Here is a 26,835-nt window from a genome sequence, read left to right on the forward strand (position 1 = left end):
TCAATGGATGGAATCAGTGAATGAATGGCTCCAGCAACCATTACACGACCTGACAAGCTGCATAACAGATGAGGCCTAATAGAGACAAAACACCAATTATGTCGTTCAAACGGCATTTACGCTTTTTTTTCTTTTTATCCTTGGGTTTCAGGGCTTCCGTAAGATCTGCAGAGAGGAAGATCCATTGCTTCAAACTTGTGAGACAACAAGAAAAGTGTGTCACGCAGTTTATATTAAAAGATAGCAAAGGGGTAATTCACTACATCACACAACACAGCTTGTTAGTACTGCAGGAAATTCATTTAGTATTTTTCATATTTACACATTAAGTGACAACCAAACAAAGAAATCATAAATATCTCTTTTAGTTAACTTTACAACAGTTATATGTGACCATTATTAAATAACTGGCAGCAACCCTATCATTTACAATGTTTGGAAACACAGTGGTTAAATAATCCAGCAAAACAAAAATGTTCTTCTCCAGTGAGTAATATTAATACAAGTAAAAACAATAATGAAATCCCTTTGTACAAAATACTCTCTATACAACAAAATCAACACAATATATTTGACAATTTGTCTGCTTAAAATGCATGGTAAAATCTGTACAGCTTAGAAACCTTTGCTGAGTGGGTGGGATTCTGTGTGTTAGCGTAGTTAATGATTGAAGCATTGGTCAGATTGATGCGTCTGTGATCCAACCATCAGAGACCTCAGGTAAAATAGCTGCCAAGACCTTCTCTCATTGGCATCAGTGCTGTGGAATTCCTGTCTAGCAGCAAATCAGCATGTTGCTGAACTTGAAGTTACTTCAAGATACATGGTTTTGAGAACTCAAACTGATATCTGTCCAGAGCAATGCTCTATTTCCCACCCTATGCATTTCCATGACAGATTGTACAGTACAAAACCATGTTAAATGTAAGGGCTAAATTCAATCTGTAATGCTGAAGATCCGCACTACAGCGCGATTGAAATGTAAAGGCAATGTTCCCAAGTTCGCAGAGACTGCATTCACGGTAAACGCTGCATATGTAATATATATTGTTTTTATTTGAATAATATGGATGGTTCCGTAAATTACCAGTGGTATATTCTTTGTCTAAAGTAACACCTCTGTGATATATGGTTAATGGTAATCTCATATACTGTACGGTGCATTCGAAAAGTATTCAGACCCCTTGAATTTTTCCACATTTTTATGTTACAGCCTTATTCTAAAATAGATTCAATTTTTTTTCCCCCTCAATCTACACACAATACCCAACAACGACAACACTAAAACAGTATAAAAAAAAACTGAAATATCACATTTACATAAGTATTCAGACCCTTTAATCAGTACATTGTTGAAGCGCTTTTGGCAGTCTTCTTGTGTATGACGCTACAAGCTTGGCACACCTGCATTTGGGTAGTTTCTCCTATTCTTCTCTGCAGATCCTCTCAAGCTCTGTCAGGTTGGATGGGGAGCGTTGCTGCACAGCTATTTTCAGGTCTCTCCAGAGATGTTCGATTAGGTTCAAGTCCGGGCTCTGGCTTGGCCACTCAAGGACATTGAGACTTGTTCCAAAGCCACTCCTGCGTTGTCTTGGCTTTGTGCTTAGGGTCGTTGTCCTGTTGTAAGGTGAACCTTTCTCTCGATCCAGTCTAGTATCCCAGTCCCTGCCACTGAAAAACATCCCCACAGCATGATGCTGCCACCACCTTGCTTCACCGTAAGGATGGTGCCAGGTTTCCTCCAGACGTGACGCTTGGCATTCAGGCCAAAGAGTTCAACCTTGGTTTCATCAGACCGGAGAATCTTGTTTCTCATGGTCTGAGAGTCTTTACGTGCCTTTTGGCAAACTCCAAGAGGGCTGTCATGTGCCTTTTACTGATGAGTGGCTTCCCTCTGGCCACTTCCATAAAGGCCTGATTGGTTGAGTGCTACAGAGATGGTTGTCCTTCTGGAAGGTTCTCCCATCTCCACAGAGAAACAATGGAGCTCTGTCAGAGTGACCATTGTGTTCTTGTTCACCTCCCTGACCAAGGCCCTTCTCCCCCGATTGCTCAGTTTGGCCGGGCGGCCAGCTCTGGGAAGAGTCTTGGTGGTTCCAAACTTCTTCCATTTAAGAACGATGGAGGCCACTGTGTTCTTTGGAACCTTCTTCAGATCTGTGCCTCGACACAATCCTGTGTCTGAGCAATATGGACAATTCCTCCGACCTCATGGCATGGTTTTTGCTCTGACATGGACTGTCAACTGTGGGACATTATAAAGACAGGTGTGTGCCTTTCCAAATCATGTCCAATCATTTGAATTTACCACAGGTGGACTCAAATCAAGTTGTAGAAACATCTCAAGGATGATCAATGGAAACAGGATGCACCTGAGCTCATTTTTTTGTCTTATTGCAAAGGGTCTGAATACTTATGTAAATAAGGCATCTGTTTTACATTTTGTATAAAATGTGCAAACATTTCTAAAAAACAGTTTTCTCTTTGTCATTATGGGGTATTGTGTGGAGGTTGATGAGGGAAAAAACATATTTAATCAATTTCAGAATAAGGCCGTAAAGTAACAATGTGGAGAAGTCAATAAGTCTGAATACTTTCCCGAATGCACTGTATGTGCATTGTATATTTCACAGAGGGCAACCTTGTCAAATTACATAATACACTGAAGCTTATTCTATAGCTTAGACTAGAACAGTGGGCACTAAGTGTACAGTGCTTTACAGGTTCAGAGATGACAGATATTTGCCTTAATCAGAACAGCTAAAAGAATGTAAAGCACATTTTACGAACTCCAAGAAATATCAAACTGAGGAAAGAAAAAAATGAAAAAAATGTTTGGCACTTATACTTCATCGAGAATGCTATTTCACGAGGACCAGAAATGGTTTACTTGCAGTTTACTTTAGATTTTTAAAATGAATGGATTTCAACAGTTTCCAGTACCAGTCTAGAGTACCCATTTCCAGTACCAATCTAGAGTACCAGTTTCCAGGACCTGTCTAGAGTACCAGTTAAGAGAGATCAGATAGATAAGTCCATGGTTGGTTTTAGAAGAGGAGGTATACAATGTGAAACATGTTTGAAACAGATCGTCCCATTGCTGAGCTCTCCCATAGGTAACTGTCTTTCTCTCCTTTACGTGGCACATAGCCTATAAAATGTTATTCTAGTATAAATGTAGACGTAGCGAAGCTCCACCCTTTGGCACATAAATATAGAGGTTTGAATGACTGGGTCATACTGCAATACAGATCTACACAACACTCTCACCATTCTTTAAAATCAGCAAAAACCAACTCAAAGAACAAAAAGTTCATAAATAGAGTTCATAAGGACATGGTATATGATGAGTGGCATTATAGAGAGAGCGAGCAGTTTGTTACATAGTCTCCTGCGGGAGTATATCGTTTTTAGCTTTGTCAAAAACTTCACAAAAAATGCAATGTAATATACTAAGCGGCCCTCACCTTGAGGGGTTGCATTCTTTAAAAAGGCTCCAGATTTCTCTGTTTGTCATTTCTTTTCTCAAAGTGTATTTTTTTGCTTTCTTTTTCCAGCATGCTTGTAAATTGTAATTCAGTCTGTTGCCTGAAGTGGGTAGCGGTGAGTCAGTTTGTGGTTGTGAGAGGGTGGTGGTAAGAGTGCGGATGTGTGTGTGTAGGATGAAGTCCAGCGGGCCGAGGAGATGCCAGATTTGTATGCATGCATAAATGTGTGTGTAGCATGAAGTATGTATGTGACTGTAGTGTTTGTATGTACCACTTATCTGTGTGAGTGTCAGCTTGTGTATGACTCACTGTGGCCTGAAGCATAAGTACGTATCGTTTACTGTATGTATGTATACTGTATACAGGTGTGTGTGTGTGTGTGTGTGTGTGTGTGTGTGTGTGTGTGTGTGTGTGTGTGTGTGTGTGAAAAAGGGTGTGTAGTTGAAGGGATCAGGAGGACTAAGGGTAAAGAGTAGGAGTAGGGAGGCAGTGAAGCAAGAGGCCTCCCTTACACCTCGCTCTCGGTAGAGGGTTTGCGTGCGGGGGTCCAGCCGGTGTCAGGCAGGCTGTGTTGGGGGTGGCGTTGGGGTGTGACGGTGACGGGGGTCAGCGTGTTTATGGACGAACACTCCGACGTCTCCTCTTGGAGCAACTGCTCTGTCTCGCCGTCGTCCAGCGAGGCGCTGCTGGCCTGCAGGGACACAGTGTCCGTGCGCATGCATGTGTGCAGACCACCACGTGACGGCTTCAGCTGCTTCAGGTCCTCCCAGTACAGCTCCTCGCTGGAGAGGAGACACACTCCTTCCACGATGCGGATCTTCTCCTTGGTGTAGCCACTGTCCCCGCCCCCCTGAGGAAGGAGAAAGAAGACACAGTAGAATGTTTAGCTGTGTTAGCCTTGCGCATGACATAGACATCAACCATAATCACACATCTAGGGTCAGATGATCATATCCCTAAAAGCATATGAGGGGATGAAGAATATCTGACCCTACATAAGTAGTTAGTGGAAAACTAATCCTGTATCAGTGGTTAGAGAGCAGCCATTTTGGAACAACTCATCAGAAAACAACTACAAACACTCCAGAGCAGGATGTTGTTGTAAATCTCTACCCATGCACAGTAGTAGTTTCCTTTCAGTGAGATGTCCTCTGGTCTTTCAGTTAGTTTTGTCATCAGTGCTTATGTGTTGAGTAGGGAAACTATGGAATATCAAATGTGTCATCTCTTTACTGCATTTATGGAGAAACAATTTGTTAGATTTTTTTGTGACTGGATTTTTTTGTGACTGGATTTTTTTGTGACTGAAACTGCTCCAGGTAATCAAAAGGTTAGAGTTGGGCTCAGGACTACATATGATAAACAGTGAATTCCCCCAAAATAAGACTGTGTAAAATGTCAGACATACAATACATAAAGTGAAAGGGTTTGCCAAACAAAGAACAGACTTTTCAATACCTCATTATTTGATATTATTAGGTCCATCCAAAGCCATAGATAGAGAAAGTGCATTCCAAAAGTATTCACACCCCTCAACTTTTTCCACGTTTAGGGTTATAAGGTGGAATTAAAATAGATTTTTGTCAACGACCTACACAAAAATGTATTATTTGCATATTATTTATTTTTTAATTCTCCAAACTGTCAAGTTGGTTGCTGATCATTGCTAGTCTTGCCATAGATATTCAAGACTATTTAAGTCAAAACTGTAACTTGGCCACTCCGGAACATTCAATGTCGTGTTGGTAAGCAGCTCCAGTGTACACCGGCTTGCGAAAGTGTTCACCCCCCTTGGCATTTTTGCTACTTTGTTTCCTTACTATCTGGAATTAAAATAGATTTTTTGGGGGTTTGTATCATTTGATTTACACAACATGTATATCCATTTGAAGATACATTTTTGTTTATTTATTTGTTGTGAAACAAACAAGAAATAAGACAAAAAAACAGAAAACTTGAGTGTGTAACTATTTCACCCCCCCCCCCCCCCCCCCCCAAAGTCAATACTTTGTAGAGACACATTTTGCAGCAACTACAGCTGCAAGTCTCTTGGGGTATGTCTCTAGAAGCTTGGCACATCTAGCCACTGGGATTTTTGCCCATTATTCAAGGCAAAACTGCTCCAGCTCCTTCAAGTTGGATGGGCTCCGCTGGTGTACAGCAATTGGGTTGAGGTCTGGGCTTTGACTAAGCCATTCCAATACATTTAAATGTTTCCTCTTAAACCACTTGAGTGTTGCTTGAGCAGTATGTTTAGGGTCCTTGTCCTGCTGGAAGGTGAACCTCCGTCCCAGTCTCAAATCTCTGGAAGACTGAAACAGGTTTTCCTCAAGAATTTCCCTGTATTTAGCGCCATCCATCATTCCTTCAATTCTGACCAGTTTCCCAGTCCCTGCCGATGAAAAACATCCCCACAACATGATGCTACCACCACCATGCTTCACTGTGGGGATGGTGTTCACGGGTTGATGAGAGGTGTTGGGTTTGCGCAAGACATAACATTTTCCTTGATGGCAAAAAAGCTCAATTTTAGTCTCATCTGACCAGAGAACCTTCTTCCATATGTTTGGGGAGTCTCCCACATGCCTTTTGATGAACACCAAACGTCTTTGCTTATTTTTTTTATTTTAGCAATGGCTTTTTTTCTGGCCACCCTTCCACAAAGCCCAGCTCTGTGGAGTGTACGGCTTAAAGTGGTCCTGTTGACAGATATTCCAATCTCCACCGTGGAGCTTTGCAGCTCCTTCAGGGTTATCTTTAGTCTCTTTATTGCCTATCTAATTAATGACCTCCTTGCCTGCTCCATGAGTTTTGGTAGGCGGCCCTCTCTAGGCAGGTTTGTTGTGGTGCCATATTCTTTCCATTTTTTAATAATGGATGTTAATAATGGATGGTTCTCCGTGGGATGTTCAAAGTTTCAGATAAAAATTATAACTCAACCCTGATCTATACTTCTCCACAACTTTGTCCCTGAGCTGTTTGGAGTGGTGTTGAAGACTCTGGGGTCTTTCAAAACAGGTGTATATATACTGAGATCATGTGACACTTAAATAAAAATCCACTTGTGTGGGCTCTTTGCTTGACACCATGGGAGAATCAAAATAAATCAGCCAAGACCTCAGGAAAATAAATTGACCTCTACAAGTCTGGTTCATCCAGTTCATCGACGCGGTGGGCCTTTACGGCTGGGAATGCAAGTTTGTGTTCCTTTTTTTTGGATTCCGCGAGCGCTAGCTGCCTGTACTACAGACACCTGTTGTTGTCGTGGGAAAGATTCATTGTTGTCTTTTCGTAAAACAACTGATTGCAGTAAAGAGCCAATCTGGATACTAAGGAGACCCTGAGGGAAATTGACGAGTACCAACAGCTTTACGCTATGGAGGAACAACATACCCCTTCATGGAAAGATCCGACCACCTCACAAAAAAACTTCAACCCAACCAAAAAATTAAAACTGATTAATCTACAGCTACGGACGATATCCTTACCATTGCGGTAGAGGCTAGTGCTCTGGCTGGAATCCATGCAACACTTGAACAGTTGTGTGAGGAGGTAGCAGGGCTGAGTGGGGGTTTGGAGTTCAGCCAGAGTAAAATTCTCACGCTCCAAAGAGAAAACATGACACTCACAGCCAAGGTAAAAATCCACGATTCCAACATGGATTGTCTACTCAGGGAAAACAGGGTGATGAAGAAGTCGCTACTAGACATACAAAGTCGTAGTATTCGTGAAAATATTTTTTTCCCGGGGATTTCTGAAGATGCAGCCAATAATCCAGAGGGTGCGATCAGAGAATTCATGCAATCTGCCTTGAAACTTCCCATAGAGACTGTAAACAAGGTGGCTTTCCACCGAGTACACAGAGACAAAATTTGAACACTACCAACAAAAGTGGCTGATCAAAAGCAGAGGAAGGGAGCTTAAAGGGATCAAATTCGGTCTCAATGACCAATTACCAAGGGAGATAAACAAACGCCATAAGAGACTGTATCCGTTAGAAAGACAACAAAGGAAGGATGGTAGGTGTGCCTTTATCATTGTGGACAAACTCTTTATAGATGGACAGCTATTCCGAGACAGCTCCATAACACCGTGGCTGTACTAAATTTTACAGAGAGTTCAGGTTATGAAAAAAAGAAGGTATGGGAACTGTAAAATTATCTGAACATTATCAAGTGGATATGAACACACACATACTCAATTACATGCTTGCTTATACATAAGGACACACCTGATCTCGCACTCCTCTCTCACTCTTCTCTCTATTGTCGAGAACTCTTTTATAATTTGTGTTTATCGTTTGTCTATCTTTTTATGTATTTGTCTAAAAGTTTATATATGTTTACAACAAGCAGGAGGAAGATATCAGAATAGGGGAATTGGGGAATAATAACATATTGTATGGAATACATTTGTTCTGTTGTGAAGCTGTCTCTAGAGTAATGCAAGGTCTCTTTCATGATCATGTGAAATGTCAATTGCTATGGAAATGCTGGGATGTGTTTTTCAATTATGTTAAAGGTAATTATGAAGCAACTATGATGGTGATACGATATGGATTACAATTATCATCATGAATATCAATATGTTACACACAGACACTCAACCATGCAAATTGGCAGAGTTATTATTTATTTGGACATCACACATTATAGTCTTACTCTTATACAGACATCGTACACACTCACTATATCACATCCAATATCATACACATCAACCTACTCAGATTTGCTACACACATAATATCTTGTCTCAATTTTCTAACATCTGTGGTATTGGCTCACAGGCAAACAGGCAAGGGAATAAAACAAATATTTCTAGAACCTATTTCTTGAATTCTAAATATCAAACATTTGAAAGCTCTAGTTTTGACCTTCATAATACCTCGAATGGCAGTAACTTTACAAGCACTAATTATGGTCAATTTGGACTGAGAATAGTATCTAGTTATCGTAAGGGGTGAAATACGTATAGCCAGTTATAATTGTAATCGTTTAGCAGATTATAAAAAAGAAGATCAGTCTTTACACGGCTAAAAGAAAAGGAATATAACATACTGTATACTGTTTACAGGAAACTCACTCTACATCCTTAGATGATGTTGCGTAGAAAAAGGAATTGGGTGGTGAAATAATTTTCCGTCATGGACAAAGGAACTCAAAGGGTGTGATGATATTAATTAACAAACATTTCGATCTGAATGTGCAAATAGTCAGGAATGATTCGCAAGGAAGGTGGATCATTTTGAATATGAAAGTGGACGAAAAAGAGATTTGACTCTGAGTATACTACTAGCCAACACCCAGTCTCTTGACAACAAGGTAGATGAAATTCGAGCAAGGGTTGCCTTCCAGAGAGACATCTGAGATTGAAACATTTTCAGTTTCATGGAAACATGGCTCTCTCGGGACATGTTGTCAGATTCGGTTCAGCCACCGGGCTTCTCCATGCATCGCGCCGACAGAGATAAACACCTCTCTGGGAAAAGGAAGGGCGGGTGTGTATGCTTTATGATTAATGACTCATGGTGTAATCATAACAACATACAGGAACTCAAGAGACTTCTGCTCACCCGATCTAGAATTCCTTACAATCAAGTGCCAGCCATTTTACCTACCAAGAGAATTCTCGTCAGTTATAGTCACAGCTGTGTACATTCCCCCTCAAGCAGACACCAAGACGGCCATCAAGGAACTTCACTGGACTATATGCCAACTGGAAACCATACATATCCTGAGGCTGCATTTATTGTTTATTGTGGGCAATACCGTCGACCACTGCTACTCTAACTTCCGCGATGCATACAAAGCCATCCCCCACCCTCCCTTCGGCAAATCCGACCGCAACGCCATCTTGCTCCTTCCGTCTTATAGGAAGAAATTCACAGGATGTACCAGTGATGTGAACCATTCAATGCTGGTCCAACCAATCGGAAGCCACACTTCAAGAATGTTTTGATCATGCAGACTGGAATGTGTTCCGGTCAGCCTCAGAGAACAACATCGACCTATACGCTGACTCAGTGAGTGCATTTATAAAGAAGTGCATTGGAGATGTTCTACCCACTGTGACTATTAAAACCTACCTTAACCAGAAACCATGGATGGATGTCTGAATATAAACAGTGTAGCTATTCCCTCCGCAAGGCAGTCAATCAAGCGAAATGCCAGTACAGGGACAAAGTGGAGTCGCAATTCAATGGCTCAAACATGAGACGTAAAATAAATCCAGCAACGTCACGGACCCAACGTCACGCTTCCAGACAAACTAAACACCTTCTTTGCCTGTTTTGAGGATAATACAATGCCACTGTCGTGGTCCACTAACAAGGACTGCCCCCCCCTCCCTCCCTCCCCTCCGTGGCTGACATGAGTATAACATTTAAACGTGTTAACTCTCGCAAGGCTGCTGGCCCAGCTGGCATCCCTAGCCGCGTCCTCAAAGCATGCGCAGACCAGCTGGCTGGTGTGTTTACAGACTTATCAAATCGCTCTCTATCCCAGTGTGTTGTCCCCACATGCTTCAAGATGGCTACCATTGTTCCTGTACCCAAGAAGGCAAAGATTACTGAACTAAATGACTACCGCCCCGAGGAACTCACTTCTGCAACATGAAGTGCTTTGAGAGACAAGTCAAGGATGATATCACCTCCACCTTACCGGCCACCCTAGACCCACTTCAGTTTGCATACCGCCCCAACAGGTCCACAGACGACGCAATCGCCATCACACTGCCCTATTCCATCTGGGCAAAAGGAATACCTATGTAAGAATGCTGTTCATTGACTACAGCTCAGCATTCAACACCATAGTACCCTCCAAGCTCATTCAATCATCAAGTTTGCAGACGACACTACAGTGGTAGGCTTGATTACCAACAACGACGAGAGCCTACAGGGAGGAGGTGAGGGCACTCAGATTGTGGTGTCAGGAAACAGCAGAGGGAGCACCCCCCTATCCACATTAAAGGGACAGCAGTGGAGAAGGTGGAACGTTTTAAGTTCCTCTGCATACACATCACAGACAAACTGAAATGGTCCACTTCCACAGACAGTGTGGTGAAGAAGGAGCAACAGCGCCTCTTCAACCTCAGGAGGCTGAAGAAATTTGGCTTGTCACCCAAAACCCTGACAAACTTGTCCAGATGCACAATCGAGAGCATCCGATCGGGCTGTATCACAGCCTGGTAAGGCAACTGCAAGGCTCTCCAGGGGGTGGTGCGGTCTGAACAACGCATCACCGGTGGCAAACTACCTGCCCTCCATGACACCTACAGCACCCGATGTCACAGGAAGGCCAAAAAGATCATCAAGGACATCAACCACCCGAGCCACTGCCTGTTCACACCACTATCATCCAGAAGGCGAGTTCAGTACAGGTGAATCAAAGCTGGGACCGAGAGACTGAAAACAGCTTCTATCTCAAGGCCATCAGACTGTTAAACAGCAATCACTAACTCAAAGCTGGGTACGAGAGATTGAAAACAGCTTCTATCTCAAGGCCATCAGACTGCTAAACAGCAATCACTAACTCAGAACAGGCCACATCACAAGTCACTTTATACAATGCACTCTAAATAATGCCACTTGAATAATGTTTACATATCTTACCTTACTCATATCATATGTTTATACTGTTTTTTATACCATTTACTGCACCTTGCCTATGCCGCTCGGCCATCCATATACTTACATGTACATGTTCTCATTCAGCCCTTTAGATTTGTGTGCATTAGGTCGTTGTTGGGGAATTGTTAGATTACTTGTTAGATATTACTGCACTGTCGGAACTAAAAGCACAAGCATTTCGCTACACTCGCATTAACATCTGCTAACCATGTGTATGTGACAAAAAAAAACTTGATTTGATTGTGTGTATGCCAGTGACACACAATCTCAATGGAATCAATTTTAAATTCAGGCTGTAGTACAACAAAATGTCGAAAAAGTCAAGGGGTGTGAGCATTTTCTGAAAGCACTGTTTGTCTCTACATTTAAAAAATCATTAGTAAAGTCAGTCATCAGAAAGAGTCAGTTGTCACACATGACCAAGCAGAGGAACAATAGTAGACACATGAGAGAGAGAGCATGTACACATGTTAGGTGAAGGTGGGGACAAGAGAAAGAGACACAAGGAGTGGGAGATACAAGAGGAGTGAAAAAGAGAGTGATAAGGTTGATTGATGGAGGGATTCCCCCATGGTGTGTGACTACCTCTGCGCAGGACAAAACAGGTCAAAAGAATAAAGGAGAGAGGCTGTTGTAAGGATGAGAGAGCTGCAGTGAAGGAGAGGGGAAGAGAAGAAAAGAGAGATGAGTGGATGGGTCGGCCACCACTTGTGCCTCTTCATGTTTGGTTATAATAAAACTACTGTAAAGCAATCTATCTACAGCATAGGAGATAGAGACAAACATTGAAAAATAGTATTTGTCTCAATGGTTACTTCTAGCCATACCTTTTGAAACCCGGTCATAATAGGCATACAGAATCCCAATGGATTCACATAAAACGTATCCATTACTCTATTAAAACATTAGGTACTTTCTTATTCTCATCAAAGTCTGAAGTGAGAGATAAGGCCCAGATTCAGTAAACGTTTGCACCAGTGCAAACATTGCATGTTATTATATAAGAATAACATACGTTTCTGTTTCACCTTCAAATCGTGATTTCACAATTATGCTTTAGACCCTCCAGAAAAATATCTGCTGCAAATGCTTGCACATGAAAAAAGCTAGGCTAGAACTCTGTCGTAATTTTATTGAAATACTAAATAGGCCTGGGTAGTTACCTCTTTCTTATATCGTAGCTGGTTGTAAATGGGCGGCTTTTGAGAGGTCTCAATCTTGACCTCTTGCGTTGACGTCCTATATGAGGGGTTACTGTAGGTCAGGTTGCTGACCCCGGGGTCAGCAAACTTGGACTTTTTGTGTCTGAGGATAGAAAGATGGGTAAACACATTGTACACACAGTCCACTGGATAAAACTGTCCATTGGGTGGCTATCTAGGTTAGCTCCCACAACAGACAAATGTCACAGGTCTAATATAGCTTCCTCTCTGTGTGATCTTTGTCTGCACTGACATGAAACAACAAGTTACATGACAGTAACATTGGCCAAATCTATTGGTGCTAAAATTGTTTGCACCTAATCACTTATTTCAGATCTGGGCAGATAAAGGGATGGAGAACAGACATATATACACTACCGTTCAAAAGTTTGGAGTCACATAGAAATGTCCTTGTTTTTGAAAGAAAAAATAAAAATAACATCAAATTGATCAGAAATACAGTGAAGACATTGTAAATGACTATTGCTGCTGGAAACGGCATAATATTATGGAATATCTACATAGGCGTACAGAGGCCCATTATCAGCAACCATCACTCCTGTGTTCCAATGTCACGTTGTGTTAGTCAAGTTTATCATTTTAAAAGGCTAATTGATTATTAGAAAACCTTTCTTCTGAAACTCGTCAGTCTATTCTTGTTCTGAGAAATGAAGGCTATCCCATGCGAGAAATTGCCAAGAAACTGAAGATCTCTTACAACGCTGTGTACTACTCCCTTCACAGAACAGCGCAAACTGGCCCTAACCAGAATAGAAAGAGGAGTGGGAGGCCCCAGTGCACAACTGAGCAAGAGGACAAGTACATTAGAGTGTCTAGTTTGAGAAACAGACATCATTAAATAGTACCTGAAAAAAAAAACAGTCTCAACGTCAACAGTGAAGAGGCGACTCCGGGATGCTGGCCTTCAAGGCAGAGTTGCAAAGAAAATGCAAAATCTCAGACTGGCCAATAAAAATAAAAGATTAAGATGGGCAAAATAACACAGGCACTGGACAAAGGAACTCTGCCTAGAAGGCCAGCATTCCGGAGTCGCCTCTTCACTGTCGACTTTGAGACTGGTGTTTGCCGGGTACTATTTAATGAAGCTGCCAATTCAGGACTTGTGAGGCGTTTGTTTCTCTCCCACAAATGCTGATGCTCCAGATACTCAACTAGTCTAAAGAAGGAGTTTTTTTGCTTCTTTAATCAGAACAACAGTTTTCAGCTGTGCTAACATAATTATAAAAGGGTTTTCTAATTATCAATTAGCCTTTTAAAATGATAATGTTGGATTAGCTAACGCAACGTGCCATTGGAACACAGGAGTGATGGTTGCTGATAAATGTAGATATTCCATTAAAAATCACAGTTTCCAGTTACAATAGTCATTTAAAACATTAACAATGTCTATACTGTATTTCTGATCAATTTTATTCGATTTTAATGGACATTTCTAAGTGATCCCAAACTTTTAAACGGTAGTGTACATATACTTTTTATTACTAGCACTAACTTTGTTGATGACTTCTTAATTGAGGAACATTTTACTTACTATGACTAATGTAGTTGTCTCACCTAGCTACTTTAAGATGAATGTACTAACAATAAATTGCTCTAGATTAGAGCTTCTGATAAATTACTCAAATGAAAATGTCAAATGACAGGAATTTTGAGTATTTAGAGAGGACTTGGTCTTACCTGTAAATAATGAAGGCAGTGATGATTATCAGGATGGCCAGAATGGTCAACGCTCCTCCAATCACATAGCTGATATGAAGCCCCTCCCCTGTGAAAGAAGCGTTGCAGATGAACAAATCAAATTGTATTTGTCACATGCGCCGAACACAACAGGTGTAGACCTTACTTACAAGCCCTTAACCAACAATGCAATTTTAAGAAAATACCAAAAACAAAAAGAGAAGAATAACAAACAATTAAAGAGCAGCAGTAAATATCAATAGTGGGGCTATATACACGGGGTACCAGTACAGAGTCAATGTGCGGGGGCACCGGTGTCAAGGTAATTGAGGTAATATGTCCATGTAGGTAGAGTTATTAAAGTGACTATGCATAGATAATAACAGACAGTAGCAGCAGCATAGAAGGGGGGGAGGGGGGGGGTCAATGCAAATAGTCTGGGTGGCCATTTGATTAGCTGTTCAGGAGTCTTATGGCTTGTGGGTAGCAGCTGTTGAGAAGCCTCTTGGACCTAGACTTGGCGCTCCAGTACCGATTGCCGTGCGGTAGCAGAGAGAACAGTCTATGACTAGGGTGGCTGGACTCTTTGGCAATTTTTAGGGACTTCCTCTGACACCTCCTGATATAGAGTTCCTGGATGGCAGGAAGCTTGGCCCCAGTGATGTACTGGGCCATAGGCACTACCCTCTGTAGTGCCTTGCGGTCGGAGGCCGAGCAGTGGCCATACCAGGCAGTGATACAATCCGTCAGGACGCTCTCGATGGTGCAGCTTTAAAACCATTTGAGGATCTGAGGACCCATGCCAAATATTTTCAGTCTCCTGAGGGGGAATATGTTTTTTTCATGCCCTCTTCGCGACTGTCTTGGTATGTTTGGACCATGTTAGTTGGTTGGTGATGTGGACACCAAGGAACTTAAAGCTCTCAACCTGCTCCACTAAAGCCTCGCCGATGAGAATGGGGACATGCTTGGTCCTCCATTTCCTGTAGTCCACGATCATCTCCTTTGTCTTGATCATGTTGAGGGAGAGGTTGTTGTCGGTGATAAGGCCTACCACTGTTGTGTCATCAGAAAACTTAATGATGGTGTTAGAGTCGTGCCTGGCCTTGCAGTCATGAGTGAACAGGGAGTACAGGAGGGGACTGAGCACGCACCTCTGAGGGCCCCCATGTTGAGGATCAGCGTGGCAGATGTGTTGTTACTTACCTTTACCACTTGGGGGAGGACCGTCAGAAAGTCCAGGATCCAGTTGCAGAGGGAGGTGTCTCGTCCCAGGGTCCTTATCTTAGTGATGAGCTTTGAATGCACTATGGTGTTGAACGCTGAGCTGTAGTAAATGAATAGCATTCTCACATAGGTGTTCCTTTTGTCCAGGTGGGAAAGGGCAGTGTGAAGTGCAATAGAGATTGCATCATTTGTGGATCTGTTAGGGCGGTATGCAAATTGGATTTGGTCTAGTGTTTCTGGCATAATGGTGTTGATGTGAGCCATGAACAGCCTTTCAAAGCACTTCATGGCTAAAGACTTGAGTGCTACGGGTTTGTCGACGTTTAGGCAGGTGACCTTAGTGTTGTTGGGCACAGGGACTATGGTGGTCTGCTTGAAACATGTTATTACAGACTCAGACAAGCAAAGGTTGAAAATGTCAGTGAAGACACTTGCCAGTTGATTAACGCCTGCTCAAAGCACACATTCTAGTAATCCTTGTGGCCCAGCGGCCTTGTGAATGTTGACCTGTTCAAAGGTCTTTTCTCACATCGGCTGCGGAGAGCTTAATCAAACAGTCGTCCAGAACAGCTGATGCTCTCATGCATGTTTCAGTGTTACTTGCCTCGAAGCGAGCATAGAAGTTATTTAGCTCGTCTGGTAGGCTTGTGTCGCTGGGCAGCTCTCGGCTTTGCTTCCCTTTGTAGTCTGTAGATTGCAAGCCCTGCCACATCTGACGAGTGTCGGAGCCGGTGTAGTACAATTCGATCTTAGTCCTGTATTGATGCTTTGCCTGTTTGATGGTTCGTCGGAGGGCATAGCGGGATTTCTTATAAGCTTCCGGGTTTCAGTGCCAGTAATCCATGGTTTTTGGTTAGGGTATGTACGGTATGCAACTATTGATAAAGCCAGTGACTGATATGGTGTACTCCTCAATGGCATTGGAAGAATCCCAGAACATATTCCAGTCTGTGCTAGCAAAACAGTCCTGTAGTTTAGCATCTACTTCATCTGACCACTTCTTTATTGACCGAGTCACTGGTGCTTCATGCTTTAATTTGTGTTTGTCAGCAGGAATCCGGAGGATAGAGTTATGGTCAGATTTGCCAAATTGAGGGCGAGGGAGAGCTTTGTACGCGTCTCTGTTTGTGGAGTAAAGGTGGTCTAGAATTGTTTTTCCTCTGGTTGCACATTTAACATGTTGATAAAAATGAGGTAAACTGATTTAAGTTTCCCTGCATTAAAGTTCTCGGCCACTAGGAGCGCCGCCTCTGTATGAGCGTTTTCCTGTTTGCTTATGGCGGAATACAGTTCATTGAGTGCAGTTTTAGTGCCAGCCTCAGTCTGTGGTGGTATGCAGACATCTATGAAAAATACATATGAAAACTCTCTAGGTAGGTAGTGTGGTCTACAGCTTATGAGATACTCTACCTTAGGCGAGCAAAACCTTAAGACTTCCTTAGATATCGTGCACCAGCTATTGTTTACAAATATGCATAGGCCCCCGCTCTGTGTCTTACCAGAGGCTGCTGTTCTGTCCTGCTGATAGTGTATAATCGGCCAGTTGTCCGTTCTTAATGTCGTCGTTCAGCCACGACTCGATGAAACATAAGATATTACAGTTTTTAAATGTCCTGTTGGTAAGATATATACAGTACGTGCTTTCAGTTTGTCCCATTTATTCCCCAGCCATTGAACGTTAGCTAGCAGAATGGAAGGCAAGGGCAGATTAGACACTCGTCGCGTGATCCTCACAAGGCACTCAGATCTCTTTCCGCAAAACCTTTTCCTGCAAATCATGGGGATCTGGGCCTGGTCGGGTGTCTATAGAAGCATATCCCTCCCGTCCGACTCAATGAAGAACTCTTTGTCCAATTTGAGGTCCCAGTTCTGATGTCCAGAAGCTCTTTCCGGTCATAAGAGACGGTAGCAGCAACATTTTGCACAAAACAAGTTACGAACAATGCGAAAAAACTAACAAAATATCATGGTTGGTTAAGAGCCGATAAAAACGGCAGCCCTCCCCTCCGGCGCCATTTTCCTCCAACATCAACCAATGAGTGGATTACACTGCTATAACATCTAAACAATTAGATATAGCCTATAAAATCAACACTGTACATTTGAAAGTGAATAATTTATTATGATGATAGTAATGATGATGCAAAGTGTGATGAAGATGCTACTGAGGGTAATAATCATGATAATGATGATGATGGTGAAGCTGACTGATCTTTATCTTACCGTGAGGAGCCGTCACCACGTTGCTCTCTAAGCAGCCCTCCACACTCAGGGTCTTGTCTGTGCAGCTACAAAACGGGATGTAAAAAAACCAAAAGATTTACCATCAAACTGAGCCTATACTTTGTCACAAACTGAAGATATAAAAGTAAAGCATAGTGATACAAGGTATTTAGTCAATATTCATATAAGACAGCACTCATTATGTATCAATATGATCCCTTCAAGTCATGGCCAATGAGGTAAAATGTCAGGCCTGTTGTTGACATACTTAATCAGTGGGGGTCCTTGCTGAGGCGTGTCTGTGGGGGCTTTGGGGATCTTGTTAGGGGCTGGGGTGCTGGTGGTCTCTCTGTCTGGTGAGGTTGGCACATAACCTGAGACTAAACAGAGGAACAATGACTAATGTTTTAAAGATAAATAAACAGATCACACACAAAACTGGAATGTTGCTTATCAAAATAAGTTGTTTCTCACACGCATGCAAGTACACACACACACACACACACACACACGCACACGCACAAACTCACTTGTGGAGCAGGGCCTGCTGTCTGGTTCATCAGGGCAGGCACAGACAAAACTGTTTGTATTAGCGAAGCAGAGATGAGTACATCCTCCATTATTCACCCCACAGTGGTTAGTGCCTGCATGGAAAAGAAAAGGCTTACTTTAACCTGTTTTGTGGCATTTTCACAACGGCACATACAGTATAAATACATTTTATTGGTCACATACACACTTAGCAGATGCTATTGTGGGTGTAGCGCAATGCTCGTGTTCCCAGCTCCAACAGTGCAGTAGTACCTAACAATTCACAACAATTCACAAATCTAAAAGTACAAGAATGAAACTAAGAAATATATAAATATTAGGACGAGCAATGCTGGAGTGGCATTGACTAAATACAGTAGAATATAATATAGTATATACATATGAGATGAGTAAAGCAGTATGTAAACATTATTAAAGTGACTAGTGCTCCATTATTAAAGTGGCCAGTGATTCCATGTCTATGTATATAGGGCAGCAGCCTCTAAGGTGAAGGGTTGAGTAACCGGGTGGTAGCCGGCTTGTGATGGCTATTTAACAGTTCAATGGCCTTGAGATAGCTGTTTTTCAGTCTCCTGGTCCCAGGTGTAATGCACCTGTACTGACCTCGCGTTCTGAATGGTAACGGGTTGAACAGGCAGTGGCTCGGGTTGTTGATGTCCTTGCTGGCCTTACTTTGACATCGGGTGCTGTAGGTGTCCTGGAGGGCAGGCAGTGTCCCCCCGGTGATGCGTTGGGCAGGCCACACCATCCTCTGGAGTGCCCTGCGGATGCGGGTGGTGCAGTTGCCGTACCAGGCGGTGATACAGCCCGACAGGATAATCTCAATTGTGCATCTGTAAAAGTTTGAGGGTCTTAGCGGGCAAGACAAATTTCTTCAGCCTCCTGAAGTTGAAGAGGCACTGTTGCGCCTTCTTCACCACACACCCCGTATGGGTGGACCATTTCAGATCGTCTCCACTGTGGTCCCATCGATGTGGATAGCGACGTGCTCCCGCTGCTGTTTACTGAAGTCCACGATCAGCTCTTTCATTTTGTTGATGTTGAGGGAGAGGTTATTTCCCTGCCAACGCTCCACCAGGGCCCTCACCTCCTCCCTGTACACTGTCTCGTCATTGTTAGTAATCTGGCCTACTACTGTTGTGTCATCTGCAAACTTGATGATTGACTTGGAGGCATGCGTGGCCATGCAGTCATGGGTGAACAAGGAGTACAGGAGGGGGCTGAGCACACACCCTTGTGGGGCCCCGGTGTTAAGGATCAGCGAAGCGGAGGTGTTGTTTCCTACCTTCACCACCTGTGGGCAGTTCGTCAGGAAGTCCAGGACCCAGTCGCACAGGGCAGGGTTTAGATCCAGGGCCCGAGCTTAATGATGAGCTTGGAGGTTACTATGGTGTTGAAGGCTGAAGGTAATTCCTCTTGTCCAGATGGGATAGGGCAGTGTGATGGCGATGGCCTTGTCTGTGGATCTATTGGGGCGGTAAGCAAATTTAAGTGGGTATAGGATGTCAGGTAAGGTAGAGGTGAGGTGATCCTTAATTAGACTTAATTAGTAATTTAGTTCAGTTAACTGTGCTTTCTTGGGTACAGGAACAATGGTGAACATCTTGAAGCAAGTGGGGAAAGCAGACTGGGATAGGGAGAGATTGAATATGTCAATAAATACTCCAGCCAGCTGGTCTGCGCACGCTCTGAGGATGCGGCTAGGGATGCTGTCTGGGCCGGCAGTCTTGTGAGGGTTAACACGCTTAAATGTCTTACTCAAGTTAGCCATGGAGAACGAGAGCCCACAGTCCTTGGGAGCGGCCTGCGTTGGTGGCACTGTGTTATCGTCAAAGCGGACGAAGATGATTTTCAGCTTGTCTGGGAGCAAGACGGTGTCCGCAACGTGGCTGGTTTCCCTTTGTAATCCGTGATTGCCTATAGACCCTGCCACATACGTCTCGTGTCTGAGCCGTTGAATTGCAACTCCACTTGGTCTCTGTACTGACGTTTTGCCTGTTTGATTGCCTTACGGAGGGAAAAACTAAAATGTGGAGGTTCGCACTTTCAGTTTTACGCAAATGCTGCCATCGATCCATGGTTTCTGGTTTGGGTAGGTTTTAATAGTCACCGTGGGTGACATCCCCTATACACTTCCTGATGAACTCTGTCACGTGTTTGTGAAACGTCAATGTTATTCTCAGGTTACTCGGAAAATATCCCAGTCCGCGTGTTCAAAACAATCTTGAAGCATGAATTCCGATTGGTCACGCCAGTGTTGAATAGGCCTTAGCACAGACCTTAGCACTATAAGGAAGGGAGGAGCAAAATTGAGTCGTGATCTGATTTGCTGAAGGGAGGGTGGGGAGGGCCTTGTAAGCATCTCGAAAAGGCACGTAGCAGTGGTCTAGTGTTTTTCCTAAGTAACTACAGTCAATGTGTTGATAGAACTTTGGTAGCTTTTTCCTCAAATTTATTTTGTTAAAATCCCCAGCTACAATTCATGTGGCCTCAGGATATGTGGTTTCCAGTTTGCATAATGTTCCTTGAGGGCCGTTGTGGTATTGACTTGAGGGGGAATATACACGGCTGTGACTAACATATATTTTATGCTTAATGAAAGACATTCATATTTCAACCAATACATGCTTAGTGCTATTAGAAATAGCAGCAATGTGACTATTACAGAGCCAGAGCAACAGGAGGCAAAAGGAAGTAAAATTGTCCGTTTTGAAAGTCTAGGTTTGAAACAAAATATACCAGAAGGATAAAGAAAACAAAAAAACAAGTCAGATCTTTTACCTAATAGTGGCACTACAAACACGCATAAATTCACCTAGAAACACAGCCATTTGAAAACAGCAGGAATTGTGCAACGGCTCAATTTTTCCAACATATAGGAATAATATACATATGAGAAGCAAACTGACGTTGCTACATTTCCACTAACGTAATTAGATTTCCTGTCTGATTCCCAGTTCGTCCGCTAAATAGCAGCTGAAGATCACGAGGTCTCCCGGCCACCTGAAGCCAGATGCGTCTGGTTGGGCAATGAGCTCAGCGTCAAAACTGAACAGATTTTGACACCTGACATCTTAAAATGACCCTAGCGATTGGGGTGTTATTTTTTAAATAACACATAGACAAGCGAGGAAACATCCAACTTATTTCCCCATTCAATTTGCTAATAGCAAACGAGTCAGATATAGCAATGCTACATACTGGAGGATACATGGAAGGTACTGAATTGAGAAAGAAATGCATTGCATTATGAACACCAGGGTGAACATTTTACATTTCAGTAATTTAGCAGATGTTATTTATCCAGATTTAACAGACACTCCTATCCAGAGCGACTCACATCTAGTGCATTCATCTGAAGACAGCTATGTGGGACATGCTTCGGACATTGCCAGCAGTAAGATTTGAGGTTGTTTTACGAAAAGACAATTGCTTTCGAATGGTATGTCATTTTGTATTTTTTTTTACCGTAATTGACGGAATGGATATCCCTTAAGCTTAATGGACATTTTATAGCAGGTGTACTCAACAGATGAAGAAGAGTTTGTAGAGATTCGCAATACAATGTTGAACACTTTTACTGTTGTTGAGTAAAAAAAAATGTTTACCTCCGCTCTAAACAAGGCATGTATTACATAACACACACTGTAAATAACCATCCTTGAATGTGACCAACAGTATAAGGTGAAAGTTTGAAAAATGTAAATAAAAAACATCCGCGAAATGCTCGCTACCACTCAGTCACTGTGGCGACACCAGAATGGGGGTTGAATCTGGCTCTAATCATCTTGGATCAAATTCTAAACTACGCCATAAGAAAATGAACTAATACTTGAACCGGTATCAGTAGTTAGGGGCAACATACCGCTCGCTCAAGGGTGAAGATTCACCTTCGGTACAGGTCTAGGATCAGCTTCCCTCCCCAATCCTAACCTTAACCATTAGTTGGGAAAATGCTAAAATGACTCAAGATCAGCGTCTAGGGGCAATATCTCCCTGCTCCCTTACCGCTCTGCCTCTGTGGCGAGACTATGATGATGTCCATGAGGCCCTCCACATTGGCCAGGACCGTCTCCTTGCTGCGGCCAGTGTGTTTGTCCACACGCTGAATGGACTTAGTCTGCCAGTCCGTCCAGTAGATCCAACGGTCTTGCTGCGAGAGTCGGGAGAAAGGGGTTAGAGGGGAGGACACCGGCTTCAACTGGGGGAACAAAGTAGAGAAAAAGAGAGGAGAGAAAGAAACATAGACGAGGAAGAGAGAGAGGGAGGAAGAAAATGAAGGTCAGAGATGGAGGGAAGTAGAATGGTTCAGTTTTATGGTTCAGTATGAGTGGAGTAGGAGGGAGAGCAAGTGAGGCAGTGAACAAACAATTGAGTGACGGAAGAGTGAAAGAGCAAGTGAGTGGACATGGCAGCCAGGGGGAGGGGTCAGGTAGTTGATTGACAGCTGGAGGGGATACCTGTGTGAGGGCGAAGGGGTGGGAAACAGGGCTGATGAGGATTTGCCGGAGCTTTCCGTTTAGGTCGGAACTCTCAATGCGGTCCAGGTGAGCATCCACCCAGAAGATCCTACACACACACACACACACACGCAGGAGTTAAACACACACAATCATAGTACATATACATACTAGGCAAAATACTTTGCAGAGATATTAGACAGAGATGAGAGGGATTTAACAGGAATTGACATCAAAGCTATCTATCAAGAGGCCAGAAAACTCCTGTACTGTACTATGATTTACTACACACAGGATTCCCACACCTTCTTAAACATTAAATTCAAGGACTTTTCAAGGACTTTCCAGGCCCAATTCCCTCAAATTCAAGGACCCAACATGGCATAGTTTGAGACACAGATCAAGGTTAATTACTGTTACAACACTGTGAGAGCTAGCAGGCTTTACAGAAGCTCACAGACAACAATTAAAAAGAGAGAGGCTTGAATGTGTGAACACTTCTCAATTGTTCTGTGTTACAGTGATGGCAGACTATGTGGTCTCTTGCTTTCTCTAACACAGCACAGCAAAACCACATCTTGTGTAAGTTGAGCGATAGAGACAGATACTTATTTACAAGTTGAAGAGCTAAGTAACTCCTCCTCTTTTATTTCATTAGCACCAGCTTAACACAAAACATGTCGCAGAGCAAAAACATGAGTTTTTTTAAAAGTAAACAACAACACATGACCATGAATAAAATGTTTTGCAACAATAAAATATTAGATGAAAATGAAAAAACAAATTATAAATAAAACCTTTCCCCAATAAAACATTTCCCAGACCATTGTGTTCTGGGGTTGTTGGCCTTTTTGGTTCATTTGCTTTTTGTTGTTGATCACTTACTCATTGAGTAGTGTTTTGCTCCTTCGCAAACTGCTAAAACAGTGCCAAACCCTTGCTTTTTGCTGTTATACCCCTTCATTTGCTTTTCAGGACATTCACTTTTTCGTTGAGTAGTGTTTCTATTTCAGCTATTTGTGCTTTTTTTTTATCTTTAGCACCCTTTCTCAGGCTATTAGACTTGGCAATAAGAGTGAGGTTTCCTGTGCTCTCCGCTTTGAGTGCAAATTTGTCTGCTGAGGTCTCGAGAGCATTTATGTCATCTGTCATTTATGTAATTATTTTCTTCCCTTTAAGTTAATCTATTTCATCTATAAGGTCTTTTCTCTTTCTGTTTTTTTTGCTCATCCATTCTTCTCTGTCTGTTCTTCTTGATGTGTCACATACCTCTGCCTTGCTTATGCAAGGTGAGAGTAAGACGAGTTGGTGGCAAATTCTCCTTGATTTCTGAGCTCTCTGTCCTTTGACATATACTCGTAAAAATGTGTCCACGCTGTCTTGGACAGTGAGAGACAGAATAACAACAACAAAAATCCAGAAAAACGCATTTCGAAAATGTTATAAATTGATTTGCATTTTAATGAGGGAAATAAGTATTTGACCCCTCTGCAAAACATGACTTAGTACTTGGTGGCAAAACCCTTGTTGGCAATCCCAGAGGTCAGACGTTTCTTGTAGTTGGCCACCAGGTTTGCAAACATCTCAGGAGGGAGATCTAATCTTGTCCCTGACATCCTTGGAGAGCTCTTTAGTCTTGGCCATGGTGGAGAGTTTGGAATCTGATTGATTGATTGATTGCTTCTGTGGAAAGGTGTCTTTTATACAGGTAACAAGCTGAGATTAGGAGCACTCGCTATAAGAGTGTGCTCCTAATCTCAGCTCGTTACCTGTATAAAAAACACCTGGGAGCCAGAAATCTTTCTGATTGAGAGGGTCAAATACTTATTTCCCTCATTAAAATGCAAATCAATTTATAACATTTTTGACATGCGTTTTTCTGGATTTTTTGTGTGTTATTTTGTCTCTTACTGTTCAAATAAACCTACCATTAAAATTATAGACTGATCATTTCTTTGTCAGTGGGCAAACGTACAAAATCAGCAGGGGATCAAATACTTTTTTCTCCCTCACTGTACATTGCATGCAGTACACTGTCAGCTTTCCACTCTGTTTCTTCCACTCCCTTCTGAAATGCTCCTAGTACAATATGGAGACGGCAACTGCCAATGTTTATAAGGTGTATATTAAAATCTAGGAGGGCCTTCTCAACCTTTGAGTAAAATGACCGATTTACATTTGGTCCATCCAGGAGATCTGAACCATGTTTTCCTTGGTAGATCTTCGGTGCTCTTCTTATAGACCGCTTTAAGGTCCAATGTCCCATAAATTTAGAATCATAAAATCTCATCCCAACTTTGTCCTCATCCCATAAACGGACGTGGAAGTCACACTGCTTTGACTGAGTTTTTCTGTTAAGGCTCATCAAAGAGAAGTACATAGTCCTCCTCCCCAGCAGACAATTTTTAAGACAACAAGTGTTTGAAATGAGGAGCCAAGCTATGCACACACAGCTGGACTTTGCTGCCCTGCATGCGAAGGTCTTGGCTGTTGCACTGTCTGGGAACATTGCTGAGAACAGCACACCTAAGAGTAAAAAAAGAAGAAGATTGAAACCAAACACTTATTTCTGTTTCTAGCCTGTGTGTGAACCTGTGTGTGTCACAGAGAGAGAATATGAAATATGAAAACAAACATAACATGTTCCTAAAAATAATTTAATGTTACAGGTGACAGTTTATAAACCATGCCACTCACCCCCATCATATTCAGACACCACAATGTCTCAGCCCTCAATGTGTCCTCTTTGGGAACGCCAGTTATAATGGAGGTGGTGACTGTGGTAGTAGTTTCAAGATTGAAGATTGTCTAGGTGGTGATGTCAATGATGACTTTTCACATAGATCAATTGAGTCGGAGCTGTAAGAACATAATTGTGCAAGTCTGATGAATGACTAGCTAGCTGGCTAATGTTAGCTAGCATTAGTCATGAAACGTTGTCACTAACAACTCTAGTGAACGTCCTTTAACTAAATGTAAACTTCACCTAACGTAATTTATTTGAAATGTTCACTGTCCAGCTCTGCTTGCCGCAAGTTGGCTAATGTAACATTAACAAATTAGCTAACTTTAGCAAGCTAGCACTATTGTCAGGTGTGATTCTGTGGGAGAACTGACTGAGACATCTAGATAACGTTAGCTAACAACAACATAGAAAAGGTTAATTTGACCGAATAATTCTGTAACGTTAAAGTTAATTTACACAACCATGAAGAGACGGAATAATCTAGCTAACTAAGTAACGTTAATAACTAAGTATGGTTGTTGTATTCCTTTCTACATTACCAGGGGTAGGACCTACCTGCTTTTAACTTGCAGATGGCCGTCCTGTGTGATGCTCCAGCAGCATGGCTTGTCACAGCTGCTTCGTCCATGGCGTGAACTTTAATTGATTTGCTGCAGGCTCTGCATCGGGCCATATGGATGTCCCACTGATCATTAACAAGCCAGTCTTTGTAAATGTCTTTGGTGAGCCACGAGTCCTGGAATTGACATTTTCCAGGCATAGCTGAAGGTTCGCTTAACGTTACATGGAAGCCAAACTGGCTGCGAGCGTGCACCATCGTGCATACATTTATTTTGTCCCCCCACACCAAACGCGATCACGACATGCAGGTTAAATTATCAAAACAAACTCTGAACCAATTATATTAATTTGGGGACAGGTCAAAAAGCATTAAACATTTATGGCAATTTAGCTAGTTAGCTTGCACTTGCTAGCTGTTGCTAGCTAATTTGTTCTGGGATACAAACATTGAGTTGTTATTTTACCTGAAAAGCACAAGGTCCTCTACTCCGCCAATTAATCCACACAAATAGTTTCTAGTCATCTCTCTTCCTTCCAGGCCTTTTCTTCTCTTGACTTTATATTGCGATTGGCAACTTTCATAAATTAGGTACATTACCGCCACTGACCTCGTTTGTCTTTCAGTCACCCATGTGGGTATAACCAATGAGGAGATGGCACGTGGGTACCTTCTTCTATAAACCAATGAGGAGATGGGAGAGGCAGGACTTCCAGCACGATCTGCATCAGAAATAGAACTGATTTCTATTTTAGCCCTTGGCAACGCAGACGCTCGTTAGCGCGCTCGAGCATTGTGGGTGCAATAATTGAATAACATAGATTTCTACGCTTATTTTGCAACGCTCGCGCACGCGATGCGAGCAGTGTGGTCAGCCTGTTAGGTTTCTCGCTTGCTTGCCGCTGTTTAACCTGGATCATTCGACTTCAATCACTCATGTACGCAAGTGCAGACAGTTGAACGTAGGCCTATTACTGATGTTAAGTAAACAAAAAAATTGAAATACCTTAAATTTCTATTCCTGCACTAATTATATCAATTCAAGCACTTTAA

The 26,835-nt window shown here is 42.5% G+C and overlaps 1 protein-coding gene across 8 annotated transcripts in view; it reads right to left on the reverse strand.

Moving 5' to 3' along the window:
• Nucleotides 1-211: 211 nt before the first annotated feature.
• Nucleotides 212-26,835, reverse strand: part of lrp4 (low density lipoprotein receptor-related protein 4) — a 224,381-nt gene continuing 197,757 nt past the window's right edge. For 3 of the 8 annotated variants that reach the window (XM_021606794.3, XM_090238182.1, XM_090238184.1), the window contains 8 exons: nucleotides 22,478-22,586; nucleotides 22,026-22,218; nucleotides 17,996-18,109; nucleotides 17,734-17,845; nucleotides 17,466-17,530; nucleotides 14,016-14,103; nucleotides 12,279-12,420; nucleotides 282-4,338 (listed from right to left, as the gene is read on the reverse strand). In XM_021606794.3, the coding sequence (XP_021462469.3) occupies nucleotides 3,997-4,338; nucleotides 12,279-12,420; nucleotides 14,016-14,103; nucleotides 17,466-17,530; nucleotides 17,734-17,845; nucleotides 17,996-18,109; nucleotides 22,026-22,218; nucleotides 22,478-22,586 (1,165 nt within the window). In that variant the 3' untranslated portion in view covers nucleotides 282-3,996. Of the gene's footprint in view, nucleotides 4,339-11,700; nucleotides 11,764-12,278; nucleotides 12,421-14,015; nucleotides 14,104-17,465; nucleotides 17,531-17,733; nucleotides 17,846-17,995; nucleotides 18,110-22,025; nucleotides 22,219-22,477; nucleotides 22,587-26,835 lie in introns of all 8 variants that reach the window. The other 5 variants (XM_021606797.3, XM_090238186.1, XM_021606795.3 and 2 more) reach the window with 3 other exon arrangements.

Source organism: Oncorhynchus mykiss, chromosome 6 (genome assembly GCF_057628025.1).
Source record: "Oncorhynchus mykiss isolate SJ-2025 chromosome 6, ASM5762802v1, whole genome shotgun sequence".
NCBI lineage: Eukaryota > Metazoa > Chordata > Actinopteri > Salmoniformes > Salmonidae > Oncorhynchus > Oncorhynchus mykiss.